Source organism: Xenopus laevis, chromosome 5L (assembly GCF_017654675.1).
Source record: "Xenopus laevis strain J_2021 chromosome 5L, Xenopus_laevis_v10.1, whole genome shotgun sequence".
In the NCBI taxonomy this organism is placed as follows: domain Eukaryota; kingdom Metazoa; phylum Chordata; class Amphibia; order Anura; family Pipidae; genus Xenopus; species Xenopus laevis.
In genome coordinates this window covers 69,661,954-69,687,283 of record NC_054379.1, presented here as the reverse complement: position 1 = coordinate 69,687,283, position 25,330 = coordinate 69,661,954, and the positions used below count along the sequence as shown (strand labels likewise).

At 36.2% G+C, this 25,330-nt stretch overlaps 1 protein-coding gene across 2 annotated transcripts in view; it reads right to left on the bottom strand.

Annotated features, from left to right (window-relative positions):
• The window catches only part of ncoa7.L (nuclear receptor coactivator 7 L homeolog), a 97,209-nt gene that overhangs the window by 52,196 nt on the left and 19,683 nt on the right, over window positions 1–25,330 (bottom strand). For both annotated transcript variants that reach the window (XM_041562908.1, XM_041562905.1), the window contains exons 2-3: window positions 24,948–25,078; window positions 10,341–10,543 (exon numbers count right to left, since the gene is read on the bottom strand). In XM_041562908.1, the coding sequence (XP_041418842.1) occupies window positions 10,341–10,543; window positions 24,948–24,997 (253 nt within the window). In that variant the 5' untranslated portion in view covers window positions 24,998–25,078. The remainder of the gene's footprint in view (window positions 1–10,340; window positions 10,544–24,947; window positions 25,079–25,330) is intronic.

Below are 25,330 nucleotides of genomic sequence, written 5' to 3'. Positions count from 1 at the left end.
CAAGGCAAAACAATTCGCCCATCCCTACTGGGGACCTGTTTAATTCAAAAAATGGCTTGTGATGCTCTATAATAAGAAACAATATAGAATTGTATAAAAATGTATTTTAAAAAAAATTACACCCAGGATCTGTGACCTACATTGCAGTCTAACTGGCAACATGAAAAAATGTATCTCCTACACAGACATTCTGAAAATACGCCTAAAGAAATACCCACACACAGATACCCTTTTAACCATTAAAGGGATTTTAAATATATGTCAAGAGTTGCAACCTAACTGGAAGCAAAACCACAGGCACCATTTTATGACCTGATTATAACAGTAACAGACAGATTGATAAGACACATCTTTATTCAATGATCTCACATTGCACTTAGCCTTCCTTATTCAGAACTCAGAAAGTCCAGTTACTTTAGACTTAACTCCACTAGATACTGTATATCATGACCTGAATGAATGAGAATCTCCATTGACATATTAAAGAAAATATATAAAATTGTACTCTTATGCACACATATCTTCTCACAGTTGATGAACGCTAATTGATGATTAGTTTCTAAGTGTGAATATTTCATAAGCACTACTGGAGTAGAGCAATGAGACACAAATATAGTAATACGTTGTAATTCAAGTTGCATTGTTCACACCTGTAAGCTCCTGCATTTTTCACATCTCAGACTGTAAATCCTGCAAAGTTTACCTGTAAAATTACTCAGCAAGTCCAGTTGTTTTTAGATTTACCTATACTAGATACCCCTGCAATAAGTACCAACCATTTGGTTTTTTGGTGTGCTCCCACCATTAATGTGCATATGTTCTTGAAAGTGCTTGTGTTAACATAGGTGTCTAAAGTAGACGTGGGAGTGGTCAACAATGGCTTCCATTACCAATACTCCTCTACATATCTCTATAGTATCTATGAATTGTCGTATCATGATCCATGCAGTTTTTTAAGTTTGCCCATATATGTTTCTTTAGAAAAGACAGAGAGACAGAAGCCCTAAAGTGTTACACACACACACTTTTTAAAAGGAAGTTTCACCTTTAAGTTAACTTTTAGTATGTTATAGCGTAGCTAATTCTAAGCAACTTTTCTATTGCCCTTGATTTTTTCTTTTTTTTACAGTTTTTTACTTATTTGCATTTTTCTTCTGACTCTTTCCAGCTTTCAAATGGGTGTCACTGACTCCATCTAAAAAGAACTGCTATGTAAGGCTACAAATTTATTGTAATCGCTGTACACCAATGGGTTGTTTTTTTTAACTTGTACGGGGGGGGGCCTGGCCACCAATGGGTTTTTTTTTTAAAAAAAAAAAAGTGAAAGAAAAAATTAGATCACAATTGATAATTCAATGAGTTCACAAATTATAACATTGATTGAATCACAAATATACATTGATATTTTATGGGAAATATTTTAAAATATTTTAATTTATAATAAGGCACTAGCACTTTAAATTTATATTTATTCAATGCAACAGGAATATATTGTGGTTAATGAATCCAGCAAATAGATAACAAATAAAGATAGGTATAAAGCCAAAATTAGCAAAAATAAACCTGACTCACAATGCAGTTTGAGAGAACTCGGAAGTGACATAGGGCAGGTAACAGGCTATGAGATGCAGACTTGGAACGCAAGCCTTTGCGGTCACCATGGAATCCGCTAATGAGCAGTTGTATAATAGAAGACAGAAGGGAGAAGAGAGGAAAGAACCTTGTTTTGTGACTGCAAATTGCCTTCAACGGTTAAAAACAACCCTCACCTCTGTAGACCATGTGTTGATTCTTTCAGCAACCAACTTTTTCATTCACCATTCAGTTAGTGGAAGTATATAAAGTTCCTCAACTTACACCATAAACGTAATGTGCAGTGCTTGGATGAATACAACCAATAAATTATTGATTGTCGCTACACCGACTCTGTGTATATTTTATCAATTGTTGATTCTAAAAAAACTCTGATACTAATTAATTTAACAAATGCCTAGTATTTATGTTAAAAAAAGAGAGAATTATAATTCATGGATATAATTTATAAAGTGCCTGTGCTCCATTAGTTGATAGAGGACCTCTTACATCATTTGTATCGTGATAATTGAGGTAGTAAATATAAAAAAGTGACTGGTGCTATTAATAAAAAAGTTGATTGAGTAGATTTAAAACAGTGCTACTCAGTTGCAAATTAACCCAACCGCTTCTTGAGGATAAGAGAGGAATTGTGAAAAAAGATAGTTGGTGGAGTTGCTCCCAAGATTTCTAGTTATATTTTTTCTAAGTCCCTAGGAGCACCACAAAGTGGGAGAAGGCAGAAACTGAAGGGCTGTGGTCTCGTTAGTTAATCTTTTCTGTCTAAAAAGAGAGGCTATTTAACCCTAAAAAAACGCAGACCATTCAGTTCATGGAGAGAAAACAGATTTAAGAAACAGTTAAGGAAGAGTATTACTTGCCTTTTGAGAAAGCTGTGGCGAAACGCGCGTCAGGGCAAGATTTGACTCTTGATCTTCTTTTAATCACTTCACTTCGGTGAACAAAAATTGCACTTTTTAAACAAATAGGAACTCTTCCTTAAAGGAGAAGGAAAGGTTAAAACTAAGTAAGCCTTATCAGAAAGGTCCAACTAAATACACCAGTAAACCTCCAAAGTAATGTTGCTCTGAGTCCCCTGTCAAAAGAAACAGACTTCCTGCTATCAGCTTAAACCTCATTGCCCTGGGCAAGAGCATGCTCAGTTTGCTCCTCTTCCCCCACCCCTCCCTTCTCTACTGTAATCTGAGCCCAGAGCAGGGAGAGACTCAGACAGGAAGTGATGTCACACCACAGTAATACTGCAGCTCCTATCCTAAACAAACAGAGAGTTTCTAGAGCTTTTTACTCAGGTATGGTAAAACATTCCACAGAATAAATATAGCATTCTAGCTTGCACTATTGCAGCTAATCTTTTGGCAATAAAATGCCTCCGTAGCTTTCCTTCTCCTTTAACTGTTTCTTAAATCTGTTTTCTCTCCATGAACTGAATGGTCTGCGGTTTTTTAGGGTTAAATAGCCTCTCTTTTTAGACAGAAAAGATTAACTAACGAGACCGCAGCCCTTCAGTTTCTGCCTTCTCCCACTTTGTGGTGCTCCTAGGGGACTTAGAAAAAATATATCTTTTTTCACAATTCCTCTCTTATCCTCAAGAAGCGGTTGGGTTAATTTGCAACTGAGTAGCACTGTTTTAAATCTACTCAATCAACTTTTTTATTAATAGCACCAGTCACTTTTTTATATTTACTACCTCAATTATCACGATACAAATGATGTAAGAGGTCCTCTATCAACTAATGGAGCACAGGCACTTTATAAATTATATCCATGAATTATAATTCTCTCTTTTTTTAACATAAATACTAGGAATTTGTTAAATTAATTAGTATCAGAGTTTTTTTAGAATCAACAATTGATAAAATATACACAGAGTCGGTGTAGCGACAATCAATAATTTATTGGTTGTATTCATCCAAGCACTGCACATTACGTTTATGGTGTAAGTTGAGGAACTTTATATACTTCCACTAACTGAATGGTGAATGAAAAAGTTGGTCGCTGAAAGAATCAACACATGGTCTACAGAGGTGAGGGTTGTTTTTAACAGTTGAAGGCAATTTGCAGTCACAAAACAAGGTTCTTTCCTCTCTTCTCCCTTCTACGATTAATTTTATCCTTGTGTGTTCTGTAGTTTTACGAAACAATTTAATAAAGAAAGTTAGTGAAACCCCTTTTAGTATAATAGAAGACACACATGGTTAGGGAAATATGCCTCTGAGGAAGTCAGCTGACTGGTGAAAAGCGTAAGGCAGGAAGTGACATCACATCAGACTCACAGGAAGAGCCAGGGGGGAGCTACACATGCCGGCAGGGCCCGTCCATAGAAGCTGCAATAGCCTGTGCAGCACAGATGTTGATATGTGATTATACTTCAAAACAAATGTGAGTGCAAAATTGTTTTTAAAGTATATTTTTAATAAATGGTGTTATACTATTTTGGATTTATATCTTTCTATATTGGAATTCGTGGAACTGAGCTAAAAGGAGAGGAAGGATCTGCTAATAAGGGATTTTTCTTTTGCATGCTTTCAGCAGCAGTGGAAGATTTAAAGGGGAAGCACACCGTATAAAGAGATTTTTAAACACCGGGTGCTGTCCAAATATCCAAACATACTGCACTATTTTGGTTTTCTGTTTTTCATTTCTCTGTTGCCATAGGCGCTGATCTATTTCCAAATTTTGGAGATTTTAATGTTTTTTCTTTACCTTGTAGAGGGAACCCAAGCTTTCATGTTTTAGCGCTCATGTCTGAGTGGCTTTTTTAATGACATACTTTTTGTTGTATGGGGTCCTGTGATTTCTGATGGTGGTACGGACCACAACTTACTGAAAATGAAAAACAATTGCAATTTGTCTCAGAATATCACTCTTTACATCATACTAAAAGTCAATTTAAAGGCAAACAACCCCTTTAAGCTACTCCTTAGGTACCACCTCTACAATAAAATCTATCTGGCTGAAAAATGTCAGTGTATAATACACCCCACATGCCATAAAGGCCACAGCTGCTCTAAATGGCTGTGTGCAGTGGATACACTGGAAAAAGTGGTCTCAATTTGCTCCAACAAATTGCATTGAGTTTTGACTGATGGCACCTGGTATTTTGGCCACTTCATTGTGCTTCAAGTAGAACTGTATGTATATATATATATATATATATATATATATATATATATATATATATATATATATATATATATATATATATATATATATATATATATATATATATTGTTTCAAGGAAATTATTACAATGAATTCTTTTACTACAAAATGACAATAAATATTTAATATAATATGTAAGTGTTTATATTAAACTGCTTAGAGAGCTATAAAGCACAAAGTACTGTTCTGTTCTGTTAGACATCCAATAACTACAGCCTTTATAGATTACATTTTTGGCTAACTAACTATATTAGAAACATTTTTTTATATTGCACAGCCTATCTATTTACCCAGTTTTTTATACTGAGCTGTAAAAATATATAATCCTGAAAAAAACCGCATCTCCTATCGACACACAGAAAAATAGAAGGTGATTAAATAAAGAGCAAACTTTGGGTATGAGCAGGTATTCGGTAACACATCCAGAAGAGGGCACTCCAACACAAAGCACAAAAGCATAATCTTACAATTATTCAAAGATGAAAAGATAGCACTGTTAGAATGATATATATATATATATATATATATATATATATATATATATATATATATATATATATATATATATATATATGATATATACTGCTTAAGTCAAAGAATGTAGGCTATACCTTTAATTTAACTTTTAGAATGTTATAGAATACCAATTCTAACCAATTAATTCGGTCTCCATTATTTATTTTTGTATAGTTTTTTAATAGCTTGTCTTTTTCTTTTGACTCTTTCCAGCTTTCAAATGAGGTCCATTGACCCCATCTAAAAACAAATGCTCTGTAAAGCTCAAAATGTATTGTTGTTGCTCATCTTTCTATTCAAGCCTTCTCCTATTCATATTCCAGTATCTTATTCAAATCAATGCATGGTATTTTGGACCCTAACAACCAGCTGCTGAAAAAATCTAAATAACTCAAAAAACACTCATTAAATGAGTCACAAAATGAATCATTAAATTAGTTCCTAAATATAAAAATTCAACCAGTTTGATTCCCATACTCCTTATTTTGGGGAACTCATTTACAGAGCACTATGCCATCCAGAGTGGTTCACTTTAAATATCTGAGGGCTTATTTACAAAAGCTTCATATGCAAAAGCTAGAGCACTAAGGGGTGCAAAACTGACCTGTTATTTAGACTCATCTGTACCAGATACATTTTTTTAGTCCCTAGAATGGCTATAACACACATTTGCTTTGTTTTATCTAAAACACTGTTCCCTGTTCCTGCTTGTGTTTCTGTGTGACTTGACCATAGTCTGTTTCAGGCCCATTTCAGCACACATATGATTAATATGATGGCCGCCTGCCAATAGGCACAGAAGGTGGGTGCGCAGTTTAGCATCTTCTGTCTATCATGAAATAAGTCCTTTCCACTGTGTCAGCTGTTTGTTAGAAAGTGTGAACTAAAGATTGCTCATAAATAATAATGGGAACATCCAAGTGTGTTAACTCAGTTAGTGTTTTTGTAGCACTGATATTGCTTGACACAGATTGGATAAAGTTTCCCTTTCTTAAACAAGGCATTAGATGTCAGTTTAAAGGGACAATGTAAACGCTAACAAGTGTATTATTTCATTTGTCTATAATATTCATGCAAGAAAGGCCACCAACATCCATGAAGTGAAGCTGTTCTGTAAGGAGGAATGGGCTGAAATGTCTGAAAGCTGATGTGCAGCACTGATTAACAGTTACTGGAAACATTTATTTACAGTTATTGCTCCTCTTGGGGGCACACCAGTTACTGAAAGCAAAGGTTAACATACTATAGCAACACTCAAATACATAATTTTGGAGAATTTTCCTCAATAAATAAAATATCATTTTTTAACTTAATCGCTTAATTGAGTGCTCATTATCTAGTAGGGTCTGACTGGAGCAATGGGGGCCCACCGGGAATGCCACATGAAGGGCCCTCCAGGCAGTCACCGGGGGGCCCCCTCCTGGCTCCCCTGTGAGCAGCTGATGAGCGCTGGTTCACAGCGCACCTGTGTGAACGCCGGTACACCATGCGCCTGCAAGAACGCTGGTACACTGCGAGCCTGTGCGGAGAAACGTGCAGGTGGTTTTTTTTTTAGGGGATGCCTGATTGGGGGAGCAGGTCTGGGCCGGCGATGGCCCACCAGGTTTTTTCCCAGTGTCCCTCTGGCCCAGTCCAACACTGTTATCTAATCTTAAGACTTGCGAGTGCAACAGATCATTTTAAGGTCATATTTATGCAGAAATTATGACAGATCATATTAAGTCAGATATTATGACAAGTGAAAAAAGGTTCACAAACTTTCAAGCACCACTGCATATTGACAAGTGCTGTGAATTGTTTGGGCTATAGCCAAACAATAAGTATAAAAACCTGAGGACCTGTACATTACCCAGGAAAACATGCTATGAGCTGGAAAGGGATTACTGTATATATATTCTATACTGTTTCATCCCATTTATTTTTTCTAGACATGAAAGTATTAGAGCACAGCATAGATGTTAGTCATTACGCAAATAAAATACATTTGTGTTTTGTGTAGTTACCATTTGCTGTCTACACCTATAGTCAACATCATTTCATAATTTTACCTTTACACCAAGAATGATAAAGGACCCGAAACACAAGAGTTTTACTTGAAATGTTTATCTACTTACCCAGATGAAGAGGAGCATAACCTATGAGATTTGAGGTAAGGTTTCCCATGTAACATATGGTGCCTGCTAGAACTCTATACCCAGCTGCAAACTTTTCCATGCAAACATGCTGCATTTTATTCACAATCCAGCAAATTCCCCTTCATCCAACCTTTCTTGCAGACACAAGGGTTTATATTTTTATATTTCAATAATTATGTGAAAGAGGAAATGGAAGATACAATGTAATTTCAAATGGAAATTACAGTCTTCAACAAGACCTCTCTTATTTTACTTGATAAAAGGTATGTTACACTCCAAGAGGAAATATTTGTTCCTCTTACACTGTCATCATCATCACTGACATATATAGTGCCAGCATATTATGTATTGATTATTATATTGATTTTGCAATAATTTCATAAACAAGGGTTACAGAATAGAGCACTGTGCTGTGCCAATATTCTCTCCCTACATCTCCAGTAGGACCTCACAGTGTGTGCTTTATTAGAGTTACTTCTGTTTTTCTTTCCATTCATCCTACCTAAAATCCCCCAAAGTATCCAACATTGCAAACAATTGGAACTGACAGACACAGGGCACATGCTATTTCTTTGCCAACAGTGGAGGGTTTCAGGAGCAATTTCTTAGCATTTTGACGCTGTGTTTAAAACTAAGAAAACCAGACAATAGAATGCCCCAAAATGTGTCACATACAGATCTCCTATGTGCAAAATAGATATTTCCACTTGAAATTCTTAGACAAATTGTAAGGATTGTTTGTTCTAAGCTACAAAATTAAAAAAATACTACATGCATGCAAAGATCTGTATACATTTCACTTGAAATTTAAATAGGTGGCAGGATGTTAAAGATATTTGTTTACCAACTATTCCTTTATGTTCCTATGCCACATTATCACTAATGATACCCCCAAGCACACCTAAAATATATATACAGTATCTTTATAGGGGTTGTTCACCTTTGAACTTTTAGTATAATGTTTGTATTCTGAGACAAATTGCAATTGATTTTAATTTTTTATGTTTTTTTTTAGTTATTTAGCTTTTTATTCAGTAGTTAAAATTAAAAAAATTAAAACATTTTTTTTTTAAAAATTAAGACCAATTGAGATGTTGCTTATAACTGGCCATTCTATAACATAATAAAAGTTAACTAAAAGTTAACTAAAGTACAAGTTTGTCAAGTTATTCCTAGATAGCAATTGAGTGCAAAGTTAAATCCATATTTTAAACACATACAAGTACACTTACAGAATGTCAGTGATAGTGAAACTCTGGGGCTGTGAGCCTGAATGATCAGAACAATAGAAAGGTGGCCATACTGTGTGTTTGTGATCCCTCTTATCAGTCTACAAGCTATATATTAGCCTGTGTATGGCTGCATTAAGACCCTTCTGTCAATAAAGTAGGAAACTACAAAGGCTCTAAGGCTCTGTTTAAAGTTAAAGGACATGCACATACACACAAAAATGTAATCAGTGAACAGGCTCTTTGAAATCTTTATATACCTGCCACTCTGATTGTTAAAAGGTTAACAGTAAGGCTGCGGCATCCCCTCAATCACTTAGAATTCCTTCTCCTCCTCTAACCCACTCTGCCCCCTCCATTAGAAATTTATTTTGACTGTTGGCTAATGAGCATGCTCAGTTCTTCTCAGCTCAGATTACTAAATACACCCTCCAGGCTAACAGCCAATGCAGAGATAGCATTGCTGGTTCCAAGAGAAACTCTTGCTGTCTGATTCTATTTTTTTTTTTACCTCTACTAGACTCAAGTAACAGTGCTAAACTCCAGCAGAACTTTTTATAAAAGTATGTTGCGCTTGTGTAACCCTGCATTCTGCATTGCATGAACTTTACAGCATAAATGTCCTGTTTGCAGATGTCAATGTTACTGATGATGTGTCAGAGGAAAAATGGCTGCTGGGTGAAAGCTGCTACTTGTTTTAGGAAAATTTGATGGCAAATGGAGTACAAATGATGTGGCTTGGGTGGGGAAAATATACCCAACTTATAAACATGGTAGAAAAAGATAGGCTTTACATGTCCTTTAACAGACAACAGGTTATACAATCACTTTCAGCTACCTTTATCCTCTGCTTTTTTCCTTTTGTTTCCTTATTGTTTTTATTAAAGGGGCAGTATACCCCATTGTTCAACTGAATTCAGTGAATAGTGCTAATGTTGAATATACTTTTGGCGTAGAGTTGTAATCAAGGAAAATCTATGGGTTTTTGTTACAGTATTTCTTGAGCTAAATAGGGAAAACCAGGAAATATAAGCTACTCAATGTTTGGTCCTTGCAAGGTAGATAATTTGATTACAAATTTGCCACCCCCTCCCATCCTCCTTTGTTGTGACTGCAGAAAAACATCTATTTGTAAGAGCCAAATATGTAATAGCTTTAATTTTCTTGTTTAGCTTTAGGGAAAAAAACCCCAAAAAACATAGATTTTTAATGTTTGAAACAATAGGCAAAAAGTATGTTCAGCATAAGCCCTATTCATTGAACTCTTGTTGAACAAGAGTGCAACAGAGTGCACCTTGCAGAAACAATGGGGTCTGATTACATTCATTCTACTTTGCTTATATTTAACATTAACGTGTTATTTGACTATTGATCAAGCCAGTCCTCACACTAGTGCAAGGTGGTTCTGAGAAAAAATAAAGATCAAACGAGAATAAAAATTCTGTCTTTCTTACGCACCAATAACTCAGCAGTTCATACTAATGGTGCTTGTAACTGCTTGAATGACTCACTCTATCAAATGTATATGAGTGACTCTTTTTTATTAAAACAGTGTGGTATTGGATTATTTATTTGCATGTATTTAGGACTGTATGTCATTGTAGGCAAGTCAAGAGAACTAGCTATAAAAGAACATATTGTATAAGCTAACACGGTAGTGTGGTTGCTGATGTGGAAGTCATAATGTGGGGATTGCAACACTCACCAGAGATATGTTTTTTAATTTCACTGCGCCTGGGCTGCTTGCCTTCTTTTCTCTTCTTTTTCTTTTCATCCTCAGGAACCTTTTCTGGAACTTGTCCCAAAATCCCTTTTAGAGTGTCATCAATTTGTGTGGATTCTGAACTGACATTTGAATTGGTAGTGGCAAGATCTGCATTCTGCTTAGCCTGTCGCTTCTTCTTTAGCCTTGAAAAGAAAGACAGCTTGAGGACTTGAGGATAATAAACAAACAATATTTCTTCATAATGGAATTTATGTTCTCCATTCATTTTTATAATCGCAAGATTTAGACAGGTCCATCCACATGACAATCCACTGTACTTGGTTTGCAAAAGTAGAAGGAAGGGAGTCTCAAGGGTTCTGACCACTCATTTACCAGTTTGTGATCAACCTCAATATTTAATAATCTAACCTTCCATTTGTATTCATTAAAAGCCATTCACTTTGCATATACAGATAGTATTTATTCATGTGAAACTTTGCTTTGACAGTTCTATACCTACATGCCTTATTAGCAAATAACACAAACTGGATAAATGTTTCAAAGTATGATGTACATTGTATATGCTCACATAAGCACTTTATAATTATGTCAAAAAATGTTTTATTAGCCTACCACAGCCCCTATTGTACTAATGACCACACAGTGAAGATTAAGCTTGTGGAGGCAGCATATGTGTGAGTTGACAGCCTCGTAAGCTAAAATACAAAAAATGGCTGCACATACAAACTTTTTTTGCTTGGCACTTTAGCACTCATGAGTTTTAATAAAAAGTCAAATCCTCTCACAACTTAATAACCATTCTTTTGAATGTTCCTCCTTGTATGTGGTGACAATCAGCTGTATGTGCTGACTTCAAATTATGAGGCCACATTTACTGGTCTGCCAAAAAAATACACTGCTTGAGTGACTTTATCTCATATCAGTGACTTTGTCTTGGTAATGCACAATGACACATGTCAACAGTTTTGTTCTTCTTCTTTCTTCAACGTTGTGAAGCTTATTTAAATTATGTATAGCACACCTGCCCTGCTGAGTATGGTTACTGAAAAAGACTTTATTATGCTAGGTCTATTGCTGAGATCTGCTGTTGTTCTCTTTTGTGCATCTACGTTCAAAAAATTATGAACTAACAAAGCCATATTGTCTCTAACAGTGTTATCTGTATTAACAGGTATACAGATATACTGTATTGTGAATAAAGTACCCCCTCTTGTAAAAAGATATTATAAGTAACCGAGGAGTTCCATGACCATATAAAAAGACATGTACAGCTTGTGGCAGCTTGACTGGGGCAGGCAGGAGTGTAAACTTAGGGCAAACTCCATTGACCACAAGGGGTGAGCAATTGTTTTGGCTTATACAGATCTATAGCAAAATTTTAGCAAGGAAAAATGCCTGAAAATGCCAATGGCAGTATTAGAAGTTTGTCTGGCATTTTGTTTCACCAGAAATAATGCACATTTTTTGTGCATGGAAAAAACAACTGTAAAAATGACAAAAACCACACATCCATCAAGTGTAACCTTTTCTCCTAGCGAAATATACCTAATTGCTATTTGGTTGATCTTTTTGGGCTTCACATTCAAAGGGTGCTGGCAAAAAAAATTGTGTTCATTGTGGGCCCCCAGACACATAACCTGTAAGAGGCCACAAGATTTCTAGAAAATACATTAATTTATTTTTAACACTGCAAATCATATGTTGCGCTGCACCTTCTTATTTAAGCACAATGAGCCCTACCCTGGTTAGAGCTTGAGGATTTGGGGGATAAATGAAATGCTAAAAAACAACAAGCAATTGGTTTACAAGTTGCCATCATGTTTTTATCTCTCAATGAATAGAGCTTGTGCTGAACATTTTTTTCTTATTGTTTTAATCAGGTAAAATCTATAGTTTATGTTATTTTTTGAGTTTAACAGGACAAACACGGAAATTGAAACTACTCCATGTTTGGTCAGTGCAAGGCAGATCTTTTGAGTACCAGTCTATAGACCCCATTATATAACAAATTGAGAGTCACATCTTTTGGTATAACAGGTGACTACATAACAGATCTTACATAAAGCTCATAATAAATCTTACATAAACCCATCTAGGACAGGACATGTTTGGAAAATGCGTTAAACTGTTATCTAGTGGCATTTGATATCTTCCTTGTAAAAGAATGTCTTGAAAATGGAGCTGGCTTTAATGGTGCATTGTAGTTCATGAACATGGTGCACAATGTTGCAGAGGAAAACCATTAACTAAAATAGAAAACCAGGTACCATACTGTATTATGTTGAGTCAAATTTACCATTTATGGCTGCTCCATCTTTATATGACGGCCACTTAACAGATGTTTTTGTTAAAGAAACATAAAACCATAATGACCAAATACATTTTCCTTTATCACAAATTTGATAAAAAAAGAGGCTAAAAGACTGGATAAAAACAGAGCTTAAACAACTTAAGAGGTCAGTTACTTTCACAATTACAACATAAATGCAGTTGTATTTTAACTACTTTAGATTAGTAAATCCCGAATACAAATTTTAATACTATATTTTCTCCTGTTAAATTAGCATTTTCATAATAAAATTGTGCTTCTGCTAAGCATTGTTTAATCAGTGTTGATAAAAAAGAAAATTTCCTGTTTTTCTAAAGGAGTGTATTTCCTGGTACACACTGGGTCTATATATATTTTCTTCTACTCATGACTGTAGGTCAGCCTCGACTGAAATTTAAATTTTGGTCTGAATGGTTACTATTATGTAACTGTAGCCTGTGGGGGAAAAATTAATACAGAAAAAAAAACGTAACCTTAAATTAAAAATGAATTGTTTCAGAATCAGATATCTACTTGACAGAATTTTGTTTTTAATGTTTCGGGAGGAAAACATTAGTGGTTAATACTAGGATTGCCACCTTTTTTTGTGTGAAAACAGGAACGGGGGTGGGCTGGTGACTTAGGGGGCAGGCCGGTGATGCAGGGGGTGGGCCAGTGACATCGGGGGGGGATGGTCCGGTGATTTTGGGGGGTTGGGGTGGGTGATGTCAGAGGTGGGATTGATGATGTGGCGAACAGCGATTTGGAAATCCAGACAGGAACTATTCCACCTGGGCAGCCCTTCAAAAACTGGGCTGTCCAGGTGAAATCCGGACAGGTGGAAACCCTAGTCCAGGGGTCAGCAACCTTTACTATCAAAAGAGCCATTTTGCTCCCGTCGCCCACTAAAGAAAAATAGTCTGGAGCCACAAAACATAACACAGCCTATAAACTTTTAAAAGTTTTAACCTTTTTTTTAATTTTAACTGTTAAAACAGCAGAATACAGAAGTGCAGTTTACTTTATGTCTAGGCCTACTTTGAAATAAATAAAACACTGAATAGCCCTATTACATGTTAGGGGCATATTTATCAAGGGTCGCATTTCAAATTGAAAAAACCTCGAAATTCTAATTCAAAAAGGCCACAATTTTTTTTTGGTCAAATAGGTCAATTTTCGATTGAATAGGTTCGTATTCGGCAAAATTTAAATCTTACGAATCGAAGGAATAGCGCATTCGATCGAATTCAAAGTTTCAATTCAAGTTTTTCCCCCCCAAAAAAGTCCACCAATTGACTCCAAATAGGTTCTAGGAGGTCCCCCATAGGCTAAAACAGCAATTCAGCAGGTTTTAGATGGCGAATGGTCAAAGTCGAATTTTTAAAGAGGCAGTACATAATAAATTTCAATATTCGCATTTTCAATTTTTTTTCAAATTGAAATCGAATTTGGACTATTCCCTAGTCCAGGGGTCAGCAACCTTTACTATCAAAAGAGCCATTTTGCTCCCGTCGCCCACTAAAGAAAAATAGTCTGGAGCCACAAAACATAACACAGCTTATAAACTTTTAAATGTTTTAACCTTTTTTTTAATTTTAACTGTTAAAACAGCAGAATACAGAAGTGCAGTTTACTTTATGTCTAGGCCTACTTTGAAATAAATAAAACACTGAATAGCTCTATTACATGTTAGGGGCATATTTATCAAGGGTCGCATTTCGAATTGAAAAAACTTCGAAATTCTAATTCAAAAAGGCCACAATTTTTTTTTGGTCGAATAGGTCAATTTCCGATTGAATAGGTTCGTATTCGGCAAAATTTAAATCTTACAAATCGAAGGAATAGCGCATTCGATCGAATTCAAAGTTTCAATTCAAGTTTTCCCCCCCCCAAAAAAGTCCACCAATTGACTCCAAATAGGTTCTAGGAGGTCCCCCATAGGCTAAAACAGCAATTCAGCAGGTTTTAGATGGCGAATGGTCAAAGTCGAATTTTTAAAGAGGCAGTACATAATAAATTTCAATATTCGCATTTTCAATTTTTTTTCAAATTGAAATCGAATTTGGACTATCCCTAGTCGAAGTACACAAAAAATAGCTCAAAATTTTTTTTCATTTGAAAATTCACATCGACCTTTGATAAATCTGTCCCTTGGTGTTCTCATCTGTTTAATGTGACTTCTGTTTCTGAAGCTCCATGCTGATCTTCCCTCTCTTGTCTTGAGTGTGTGACAGCAGTAAGGACCATGATGAATTATCTTGCTACGGCCCGGTCTTGCCTGTCACTCCTGGGACGTCTATACAGCCGTTGCACCTGATGGCGGCTTCCTGAGCGCGCAACTGCGGTAAGCTAACCGTGGTCTCACACTCAAGAAGCCGCCAGCAGGTGCAACGGCTGTATAGATGACATGACAGGCAAAGCCAAAAGACCGAGCCACAGCAAGCAGGATGAAGAGCCGAATGAGGCTCCGGAGCCGCAGGTTGCCTACCCCTGCCCTAGTCAATACTCTTCTATCTGTCTGTCACTGCTCATGTGTATGTGCCCACTCTGACACACACAAATGCTAGTGCCAGGGGTGTTTGACACCAGCAGAAAACATGAGTGGGCAAACACCCATGTCCATCTGTCACTGCATGAAATATTATTGAATAAAAAGCTCTGCTTGTCATGCACATACAGTGCAGTGACCAGTGGGCCAAAACACTCACTCAAGCATATTTGCATGGAGGTCCATCTGACACTGCATTGTAAACCTAATTCACAAATGTAGCACTTGGTGAAAAGTGCAAATAATGTTTTTTTACCCAAAATGAAGGGTTGGATGGCTTTCCAGCAAGGGAGACAATGCACAATTACTGAAAAAACTCTTACACAATGTAAGTGCACAAAGGCACAAGTACCTGTCAATGCTTTCCCAGTTTTGCATCCATTTTAAAGTTTTGCACTTTAGTAATGTCAAACAAGGGCTGTCTAACTGTAGTATAAAGGTAACACTATGGGATTTTTCTTGGATATAGCCACTTGTTCATATAATATCATCATATATTTCACCAATGAACATATAGTATGTTGCTTAATCAGCCCAGTACAAAAAAAAATATATCTAATTTTGTAAACAAAAAAGTCATTAATAGGCATAAATAATGTTTTTCAAAACTTTTTTTGTAAAACTATTTCCATTTAACATGCTACAACCACACAGTATTTATCACTGGGCTAGTAGAATCCTAAAATCCAAAATCATATTGAAGTAGTTTTAGAGAAAGTTGTGGTGAGTTGCCTATTCAATATTTGATTAACATATCCAATTATGTCATTGTAAATTGTGAAATAAATCTTCTCTTCTTAAATGAACTTGAAATTAATTTGTTGAATGACAAAGTTGAAGTTATTTATCAATACAATAAACAGTTAAAATAGACTATTTTGATAATGTTTCCATTGATTTGATGACTTATAAATAACAATCTGCTATTTCAGCGATTTTAGAGGAATAGGACATTTTTCATCCAAAAGTGTGTAATCCTTATTTATAAATAAAAGGGAAGACTTGTACATGTTCAATTTCTTGAAACACAGAATTGCCATATTATAAAATGATGATGAAGATCAAGGAACAATTTCCTCTGCATTGTTGTTTACTAATGGAATAGGTCTAAATTATTTTTTTTAGAAAGACAACATAATTGCATGTTACAAACATCTGCTTTTCTCCCTTTTGGGAGAGAGACGATTGAGATAATGTGGTTTTGGTCATAAATTACAGAAATGGAAAGAAAAGAGCACAACAACATGAAAAAGTGAAATGCCATTAGAAAATTGTGTTCATACAGGTACTTACAATGATTAATACCTATGATAATTGTCCCTACAGGTCTGCACAGCACAGGAAACATTTGTTCTTATTCTTCTTATTACAATGCTTCATTTATAAAATACACTTACAGTGGAATACAATAGGCTTCATTGCTGAGAAGAAAAGTACATCAGTAAGCACATGGCATACAAGGAAATGCAAATAAGTGCATTATGCTACCATATAAATGGTAGTGTTTTTAGGAAAGGTGCTTCCTAACAATACAGATATTTGTGGATTTTGACAAGCAGTGTGATCACATCTGACATTCCTTAATAATGTATTATTGTGTATACTTTTCTACAGTAATGATTTGCACTAAATATGCTGGAATTTACTAAAACTCGAAGTTATCTAATTTTTCGAGTCGACCTAGCTCCCATCCATTAATTTAACTCATTTATCAAAAAATCAGTTTGAGAAAGTTGGTGCGGGAAAAGTCCCAATAAAATCGTGCAACAATGCAAATTGTAAGAATGATGTCCTAATCATACGTTTTTTTCGAGCTGTCACCCGAAACCCCTGACTTTTTCAGATTATCATACAAAAAACAGCGCATCTTCAAATTGTAAAAGGGATATCTGCCGTTGACTTCTACATGACCTCAACAGGTTTTATATGGAGTATTTTTGGATTCCAATTTTTAGCAGCTTTAGGGTATAATAAAGCTCTAAAAATTCAAGTTTTTTCTCTCTAAAAATTCAAGTTTTTCCACTAAAAAACATGACCAGAAAAAAAACAACTATTTCTTAAATGAAAAAACAAAAGTTTCTAGTCCTGAGAGAAGAAGCTTGGTAAAATGCATAATTTACTAAATAAAAATTAAGGTAACTCCTCAGTGTATATTTTGGATTACTCAAAATGTTGGCAAGCAATGTGAAGCAATGGGGGCAGCCATTTAATGGAGAAAAGGCCAGGTTGCACAGCAGATAGCAGACCTGTAGAACATAATGGATTGCCTCCATTGCTAAACAGCAGCTTGTTTATATGAAATATAGTAGTGTTTCTGAAGCAAACAGATCAGTTTTACCAGTGCAGGACAAAAGTATGTGATATTTTAATTACTTTAAACACTTTAATTTTTTTGGGGTTACTGTTCCTTTAAGAGTGTGACCAAAGGGGAGCAAATAAGTGCCACATGCAATAAATTCTACAATTCACTGTTCAGCTGCCAGAGTGATGTAGTCACCTAAGAGTGTACTTCACTGTCATTATTTAAATGATGGGGGTGAATATTATCTGCTCAGGAGGCAATTTTCACATCTTCTTGACTATTCACACTTTTTTCAACAAAATCATATGACCTCTGCATTGGTATAGAGTACAGTCCTGCTGGCATTCTTGTGGTTGCAAGTAAAGACTGAGCATGTGAGTCTCACTTGCTACTTTTGCTCTCCTTGGATGACATCACTTCTCAAATTATAATGACATTGCTTCCAGTTTTATGGCAGCTACAGGGGAGCAGGCCCGGCTGCATATAAATAATTTAAAGGCTGAAGCAGATAGCATTGGAGGTCTTCTGGTTTGGTGCAGGTCTTCTACCTGAATGGACTTGTGCAAACAAATGCTCGTGATAAGCTTTAAAACTTGGCAACCTTATTTTTTCATTAAGAGCCAGATATCATCTGTATATAGATATTATTATTGTCATAAAATAATATTACTTAAAGATACTATAAAACATGTCACAATTTTTAAAAATGTAATTTTACATATTTTTGTAAAACCGGTATTCCCTCTCCAGTCTCCATGCTAATATCAATAATTCTAGTATATACTTAGGGAAAAAAATGAATCCTCTGAACACTGCTCCCGCACACACACAGATATACAGTATTTGTAAGAACTTCTCCTCTGTAATATTGCCACTAAATGCCCTTTTCACAGCAGACCTAAGTCATCTAGTGGAAAACAGTGGCAAGCAAAATGCCCTTGTCCTCTTGTCCCCACCTGTAACATAATGGATGCAAAATGAACTTTGAAAGGTGGTATTCTAGTCTGTTTATCAGTTGGAGCTGCAATACTGTTCCTTTTTACAGCAACAGTTTAATCTGACACCAGTAAAGCAGTCCTGCTAACACTCTGACCTGTGTTATAGTTTCAAACTTCTACACCCTGCTGCACTAGACCTTAATGGACCAGACCGCCTTCTATTCTTCTGTTCCTAGCCTACCTGAAGTTACACTTACAAAAAGAAATACAAGAGTTGGAATGGACCATTCAAATGTCCACAAAATTCTCTTATTTTCAGGACCTTCTCCATCACAACTATTTCAGTGTTATGATTTAACAAAACATGTTGGTGCTTTATAAATTGAATCATTGATGATGTGATACAAACTATTAAATTTAGATACTTAGCATTATATAAAAGTCCAACAATAACATTTGCATGGTATAGTGAACAAATACAATATAAAACTTGTTCTTTACATTGGGCCATTTTTTTCATTAAAGTGTGTAAACTAAACTCACCACAGATTGAGTTGGCAGTTCTTTTTTCACTTTTATAAGCTGTCCCTTTTAAGGCCTGTTTCTAGCATAGCTCAGATACAATAATTGAAAGATCTGTTTAAAGTAATTTCAGAAGCCCTCCTTTATGCAACTGCTATGTTTATACTGTAGCTAAGGTGTTAGAAAAAATCGCATGAATCCATGCTATTGAGATTTTTTAAGTAAACAACACACTTTTTAATAAACCCCCTATTTACAGAACACATTCATTATGTTTACATAACAGAAATTATTGTCAGGTAAAATAAAGATTGCCAAATATAGATAATAAACACTGTCTTCAAACTGTCTTATACTTGCTACAGGTAAAATAGAAGCATTCACTGTATAGGCAAAAAACTAAGCTAAACACCAAATGTTGTCATTCTCTACCAAGTCATGCCATTTATATAACAGCATTCACAAAATTACACATCCTCCTGTTGACAAAATAAAGCTTATTCTGATATACACTGCAATGTCAGTTGTTATGGATACACCGGAATTGCTATTTATTGATAAAACAGTAAATTTAATTAGAGGGTTTAATTAACAAAAGGCTGCTATTTATCACTTTGCTTTATGAGTGCATTATATTTCACTGCAGATTTCTTTACTGGATAATGGATACAGGGAACTGATGAGCAAAAACCCAAAATAAAATGCCTTGGAGCTAGGGATGGGCGAATTTTCACGCCTTGTTTCGCCACAGAAATGACGCCCATAGACTTGTATGACGTTGTGCATCAAAAAAATTTCGGCATGCGCCAAAATTTTTTGGTCGCCCATAGACTTTAATGGGCATCGCCGACATTTCTCCAGCGGCGAATTTTCGGCAAAATGAAACGGGTCAAATTCGCCCATCCCTACTTGGAGCCAGTGTTTCCTCTAAGCCATGTGCTCATGTGCACAAGCACAACAATTTGCAGCCAGAATATGGAGCACACTGAATTTTGTTCAGAAACACATAATCTACTACTTAACTAAGCATCAGATGTCTCTGCGCACACACCTCATTTGCAAGGATATTGTGACTGTGGCAAAGCTTGAATGTGAAAATTAAGATGGTGGTGGCCACTGCACCTGTCACAACTGGTGTACTTATTGCTTCTTTATTCCTGGTGATGCCATTCCAACCAATTTTTTTTTAATGAATGTAGTATATGGGGGTGTGGAAACAAAGTAAGTAATGTAATGTTTTTTTAATTATATTTCTCTTTCTGATTTTCAAATTTTGGTGGTAAAAACCCTATTGCCCAACTGTGTAAGTGTTTTTCAGGAAGCCACAGTGAGAGTTCGTTGGGATGTGGGCAGTTTAGGAGTAGGGATTACATTTTTTTTTAGAATTTTCCTTTCTATTGGGGTGATCCAGGCTGATGTGATCACTTCCAGTTTTAAGTTACATCACTTCTTAGGTCACACTGTATGTGCTGGGTGCAAAACTTTTCCTGAAATTTTAAGTCTTTGTTGACCCAATGCATGCATGCTTTTTTGCAACAGACATTAAATTAAATAATATTATGGTCACAACCCAAGTGCTCTTGTACATGTATATTTGTAATTCGCTCTGGGTTGAGTTTACTAAATCCAATATGTCATAATTTCTGGTTAGGTTCTCAACAATCTGTGATGTGAAATTGTTATGCAGCACATGAATCATTTCTGAACATCTCTTAGGTTCTCAGTGTAATGCAAACCCTCCCGCACCTTAATCCATTGTAAAGTAATGAATTCTGGGACATGAAAGAGACTTTGGGGTATATTTATCAAAGAGTTAGATAGTTAGAGAAGTTAGAGATAAGCACAGTCCACTAGAGTGAAATACCGCCTCTCTCCATTCGTTTCTATGGGATTGTTAAAGGCATATTTATCAAAGGGTGAACTTTCACCATTTGATAAATATGCCTTTAAATATCCCATAGAAATGAACGGAGAATGGCAGTATTTCACTTTAGTGGACTGTGCTTATCTCTAACATCACTCTTTGATAAATATACCCCAAAGTCTCCATCTCAATCGCACACACACACACACACACACAAGATGGTCAGTTTTATGCAGTGTGAGAAAAAAAGTACCCAGATGAGACAGACTTAGACACACGGAGAACATACAGCTCCTTGCAGTGCCCAGGATGAAATAGATTAGAGCAGTCCAACTTCTGTGGTATAGAGGGCTAGATTTTTTCTAGCCAACATGGTGGAGGCCCGATAATTAAAAAAAGCCAGTGTTGACCACTACCTGTTTTTAAACCACATCCACTTTAAACCACACCCATGTTAAGACAAGACCATGTCCACATTAATGGTGGTAGCACAAAAAAAAACCAAATGGTTTGTGATCACTGCAGAGATATCACTTATCACTCATATGTGAAAAAAAGTTACATTAAGACATACCCTTAAATCCATATGCCTCCTCCTCCTCCCCTGTGGAACACACAGCACCTCCCCAGCTCATGATTAAACACCTTAGGGCCCCTAACAATAATTTTCAAATGCTAACAAACCCCCAGAACAAACCCTACCAGGCTTATGACTATGAAGATTTTCTCCTCCTCCATTTATATTTCCCAGTCCCACGAAACAAGGAGGTGTCTTCTATATTCACTACACAGTCATTTACCTCATTTAGCCATGTTTCACCAATTATTATTAATAATTATTTTTCTTTTTTTTAATTACTTATATTATATCTACCAGGCTTATGTTCCACAGGCAGAGCAAGGCACACACAGGCTGAGTATGATACACACAGGGTAGCCAGAGTATGGCATACCTAGGGAGCATAGGGCTTGCATAGTATGGCATGCCTTGGGAGCATAGGGCTGGCAAAGTATGATACACACACAGGGAGCATAGGGAAGGCAGAGTATGGCACACAGGGAGCATAGGGAAGGCAGAACAGAGCAGAAGACAGGGAAACCTATCAGGACCACTCTAAATTGTGCTACATACAGTGACACAATGCTGGTGCCCCTTCAGCAGTTTGAACAATGAACAGGTGAACAATGAAGTTTCAATCTGGGTTCAGTACAGGGCTTTAGGGATGTGAACAATAGAGGTGTTCCATGTGTGAACAATACAGTGGGGATTACATGTGTAAACAATACAGGGGATTACAGTCTGAATTTGAGGTTTAAACAATGCAGGGGCCAGTTAATCTCTGTAGTGATACCTTTTAAAATTTACACATGGTAAGCAGACACAGCGGGCAGACTTTCATGTGGGGGGGCCACACAAGGACGGGCTGCCATTGGGACAGCCCTGAAATAGATGAAATAGAATTCAGGACCCCAGAGTATCAAAGTCAAAAGGAAGAGGCTCAACTCCTGTTGCAAATATAAAAAGCTGTGAGTTTGGACCATACCTCCCAACTATCCTGTTTTTCGCAGGACAATGCTGATTTTGACAGCTCAACCCACAGTCCTGGATTGTCACTGAAATATCCAGACTTTCTCCTTGATCTCCTGCGCTGAACAGCCAGAAAAAGATACAAAGTTTCTAAAACAAAATTGGCTTTTGGCAGAGAGCCAAGAATACATGGCAGATGCACTAAGGATACATTTGTAACAATTTAAGATAAGCAAAGATAAGCAGGTCTCTGGGGGAAATTCTGACTTGCAGTTTAAAGGTCAATTCACCTTCATTTGCAAATCTGTAATAACACATACAACCTGACCCTAAAACCCCTAGAAATGTGTTCAAACTTTTCATAACCTGCCTAATTTTGTAAAATTGGCATGGTAATTAAGGGGTGTGGTCATAAAATGGACATGGTCAAAAAATGTGCGTCGTGCTTGGCACACTTTTTGTCCTTCTTTCTATTTTCAAAATGTTGGGAGGTATGTCTTAATAATGGGGAGATATCATTAAAAGTAAACCATAATATATGGTCAGTAAAGTGTTTAACATTAAAACACTATTCTGCTCATATATCATAGTTTCCATTCAATCTTTAGAATCAGAAAATGACTACATTTTACCTTTACATGTCCTTGCTCTAATCATATTTGATAAATTAAAATCCATCATTAATGCCTGCCCCAAACTTGCAGATGTTTGTTTGCAATAGGAGCTGAGAGTATTCCTTTTCAGATACTGATACTCTGGGGTTCTGAATTCTATTTCAGTGTCTGAGCAGTTTTTTCTTGCACTACATAAAACTGACCATTCTGTGTGTGAGATGAAGATGTGGAGGCCTAATATGAACACTCTCATTTTCGTGGTTTTAGAGGTTTTTGAAACCACGATTAAACTCACTTTCTCTAACCACAAACGTCATGAAATTTATTAAAAAGCTGAACTGGAAATTCACAAAGAGAAAAGTTGTGAAAATCTTGTCTTTTTCAAGTTGTCACACATTAACTTTGACACAAAAGTCGGTGTCAAAACACCCAAAAATCTCTAAAAACATGAATCAAGGAAAGATCTTCCAGTTGTCGCAGTTTAATAAATCAGCCCAATAGACTGTAAGTTTCTCTTCTTTTTAGTTACATGAGGGGATCTATAGCACACTCTTAAAATTATCTTGCCTGTTGCCTTACAGTCTGTTAAATGACAGTCTGTTAGCCCTCTCATTCTCCTCCACAATTTCTTCCTTTATATTTGTTTTCAAAACATGCTTAACATACATAAATACATGCCTCTCCTCCATTTATATTTCCCCAGTACCTCGAAACAAGGAATTGTCTTCTATATTCACTACATAGTCATGTACATCATTTAGCCATGTTTCGCCTATTATTATTAATAATTATTTCTTATCCAGGACCACTGAAGGAATTGTCTTGTGTAAAAATAAAAACTGGTTAAATAGATACAAGATAAAATAAGTACTATCGTAATAAATAAGTGCTTAAAAATAAGTGCATTAATAAGTGCTAAAAAGTGCCTTAAGGCTCCGGCTGGCAGCCGAATATAAATATTTGCTCCGTGGCTAAAAGGCTGGAGTGAAGAAATAAAAGCAAGATAAAAATCCTAAAGCGTGTAGTGCATACTGCAAGACCCAGCATGAGTCAGGCACCCCCGTAGGGGGCACACGCCTTGGGCTTTCATAATGTAAAGGCCTTTGGCTAGAGGATGAAGTGTTTCTCTGCCTCACCAGAAGAGGTTTTGACACCCCTCCTGATAAGAACAGATACTACACTTGATCATTACCAAAAAGCAGAGAAGTTTCTGCTACTCAATGTAACTGAAGGAGTGGATTTTTACTAGTGCTGTTCACATATCTACCAAGGGGCTGTTATCCTGTTACTTTCCCATTGTTCTGTTGTTAGGCTGCTGGGGGGGGTGGTACTCCAACTTGCAGTGCAGCAGTAAAGAGTGACAGAAGTTTATCAGAGCACAAGTCACATGACTAGGGGGCACTTGGGAAACTGACAACATGTCTAGACCCATGTTAGATTTAAAAATGAATTAAAAATCTGTTTGCTATTTAGATAAATGGATGTGTGTATCTGCTATTATTAACTGATCTACTATTAACTGATGCATTTTGTAAAAAAACATGTTTTCCCGTGATAGCATTCCTTTAAACATACCTTTTTTTTACTTTCCCAACCCCAGTTCAGGGCTATACAGACACTTTGTTTTTACCACACACCCCAATACAAATGAGCAGAAAAAGTAAGTCAGCAGTTGTTGTTTGTTAATAGTCCGACAGTTCTTTCAGTACATTTGCATTACTGCAAACCAATATAGCTGCATTTAAGAACATTTGCAGTAATGCACAATCATTTAGAACTTTTAAAGAATATATTGCTATAAAAGATATCAAGAAGGCTTTTCAGTACATCCAGAAATGCTTAGTGTCTCTGTCTGCTCCATTAGATAGGAAATGCTCATGGCTTATGGGCTCCCTGCCAAGAGCAAAGTCCAGAAGTACTAAGTCAGCTTTGTATGCTTAAATCAATAAAATGTTCACTAACCTTGCAAAATATCCCTGCCTTCTCTCCTTCTTTTCCTCTTTGTTGTCCATGATAGAAGTGAGAGCAATTTCAGTGTGTTCTTGTGTTATGAAGGTTCCCTTATTACTGCCACATGTCCACTAATGCTTTCTCTAAAAAAATAAAATAACAGAAGATGAGTATTTATATATCAATGAATATAGCATAAGGGGAGACAATTGGAACAGCAATATTTACAGAGAGGGATGATCACATTGCCTGAGTTCCATGCCAGAAGAAAAACACCTAACACTAAGAAACAAGTGTGTGATTATTATGTCAAACTGAAAAACAGGTAAAAGATTATTATTTACTATTTAATGAATAATGTGACACACCTTATATGGGGTGCAGTTTGTCCCAAA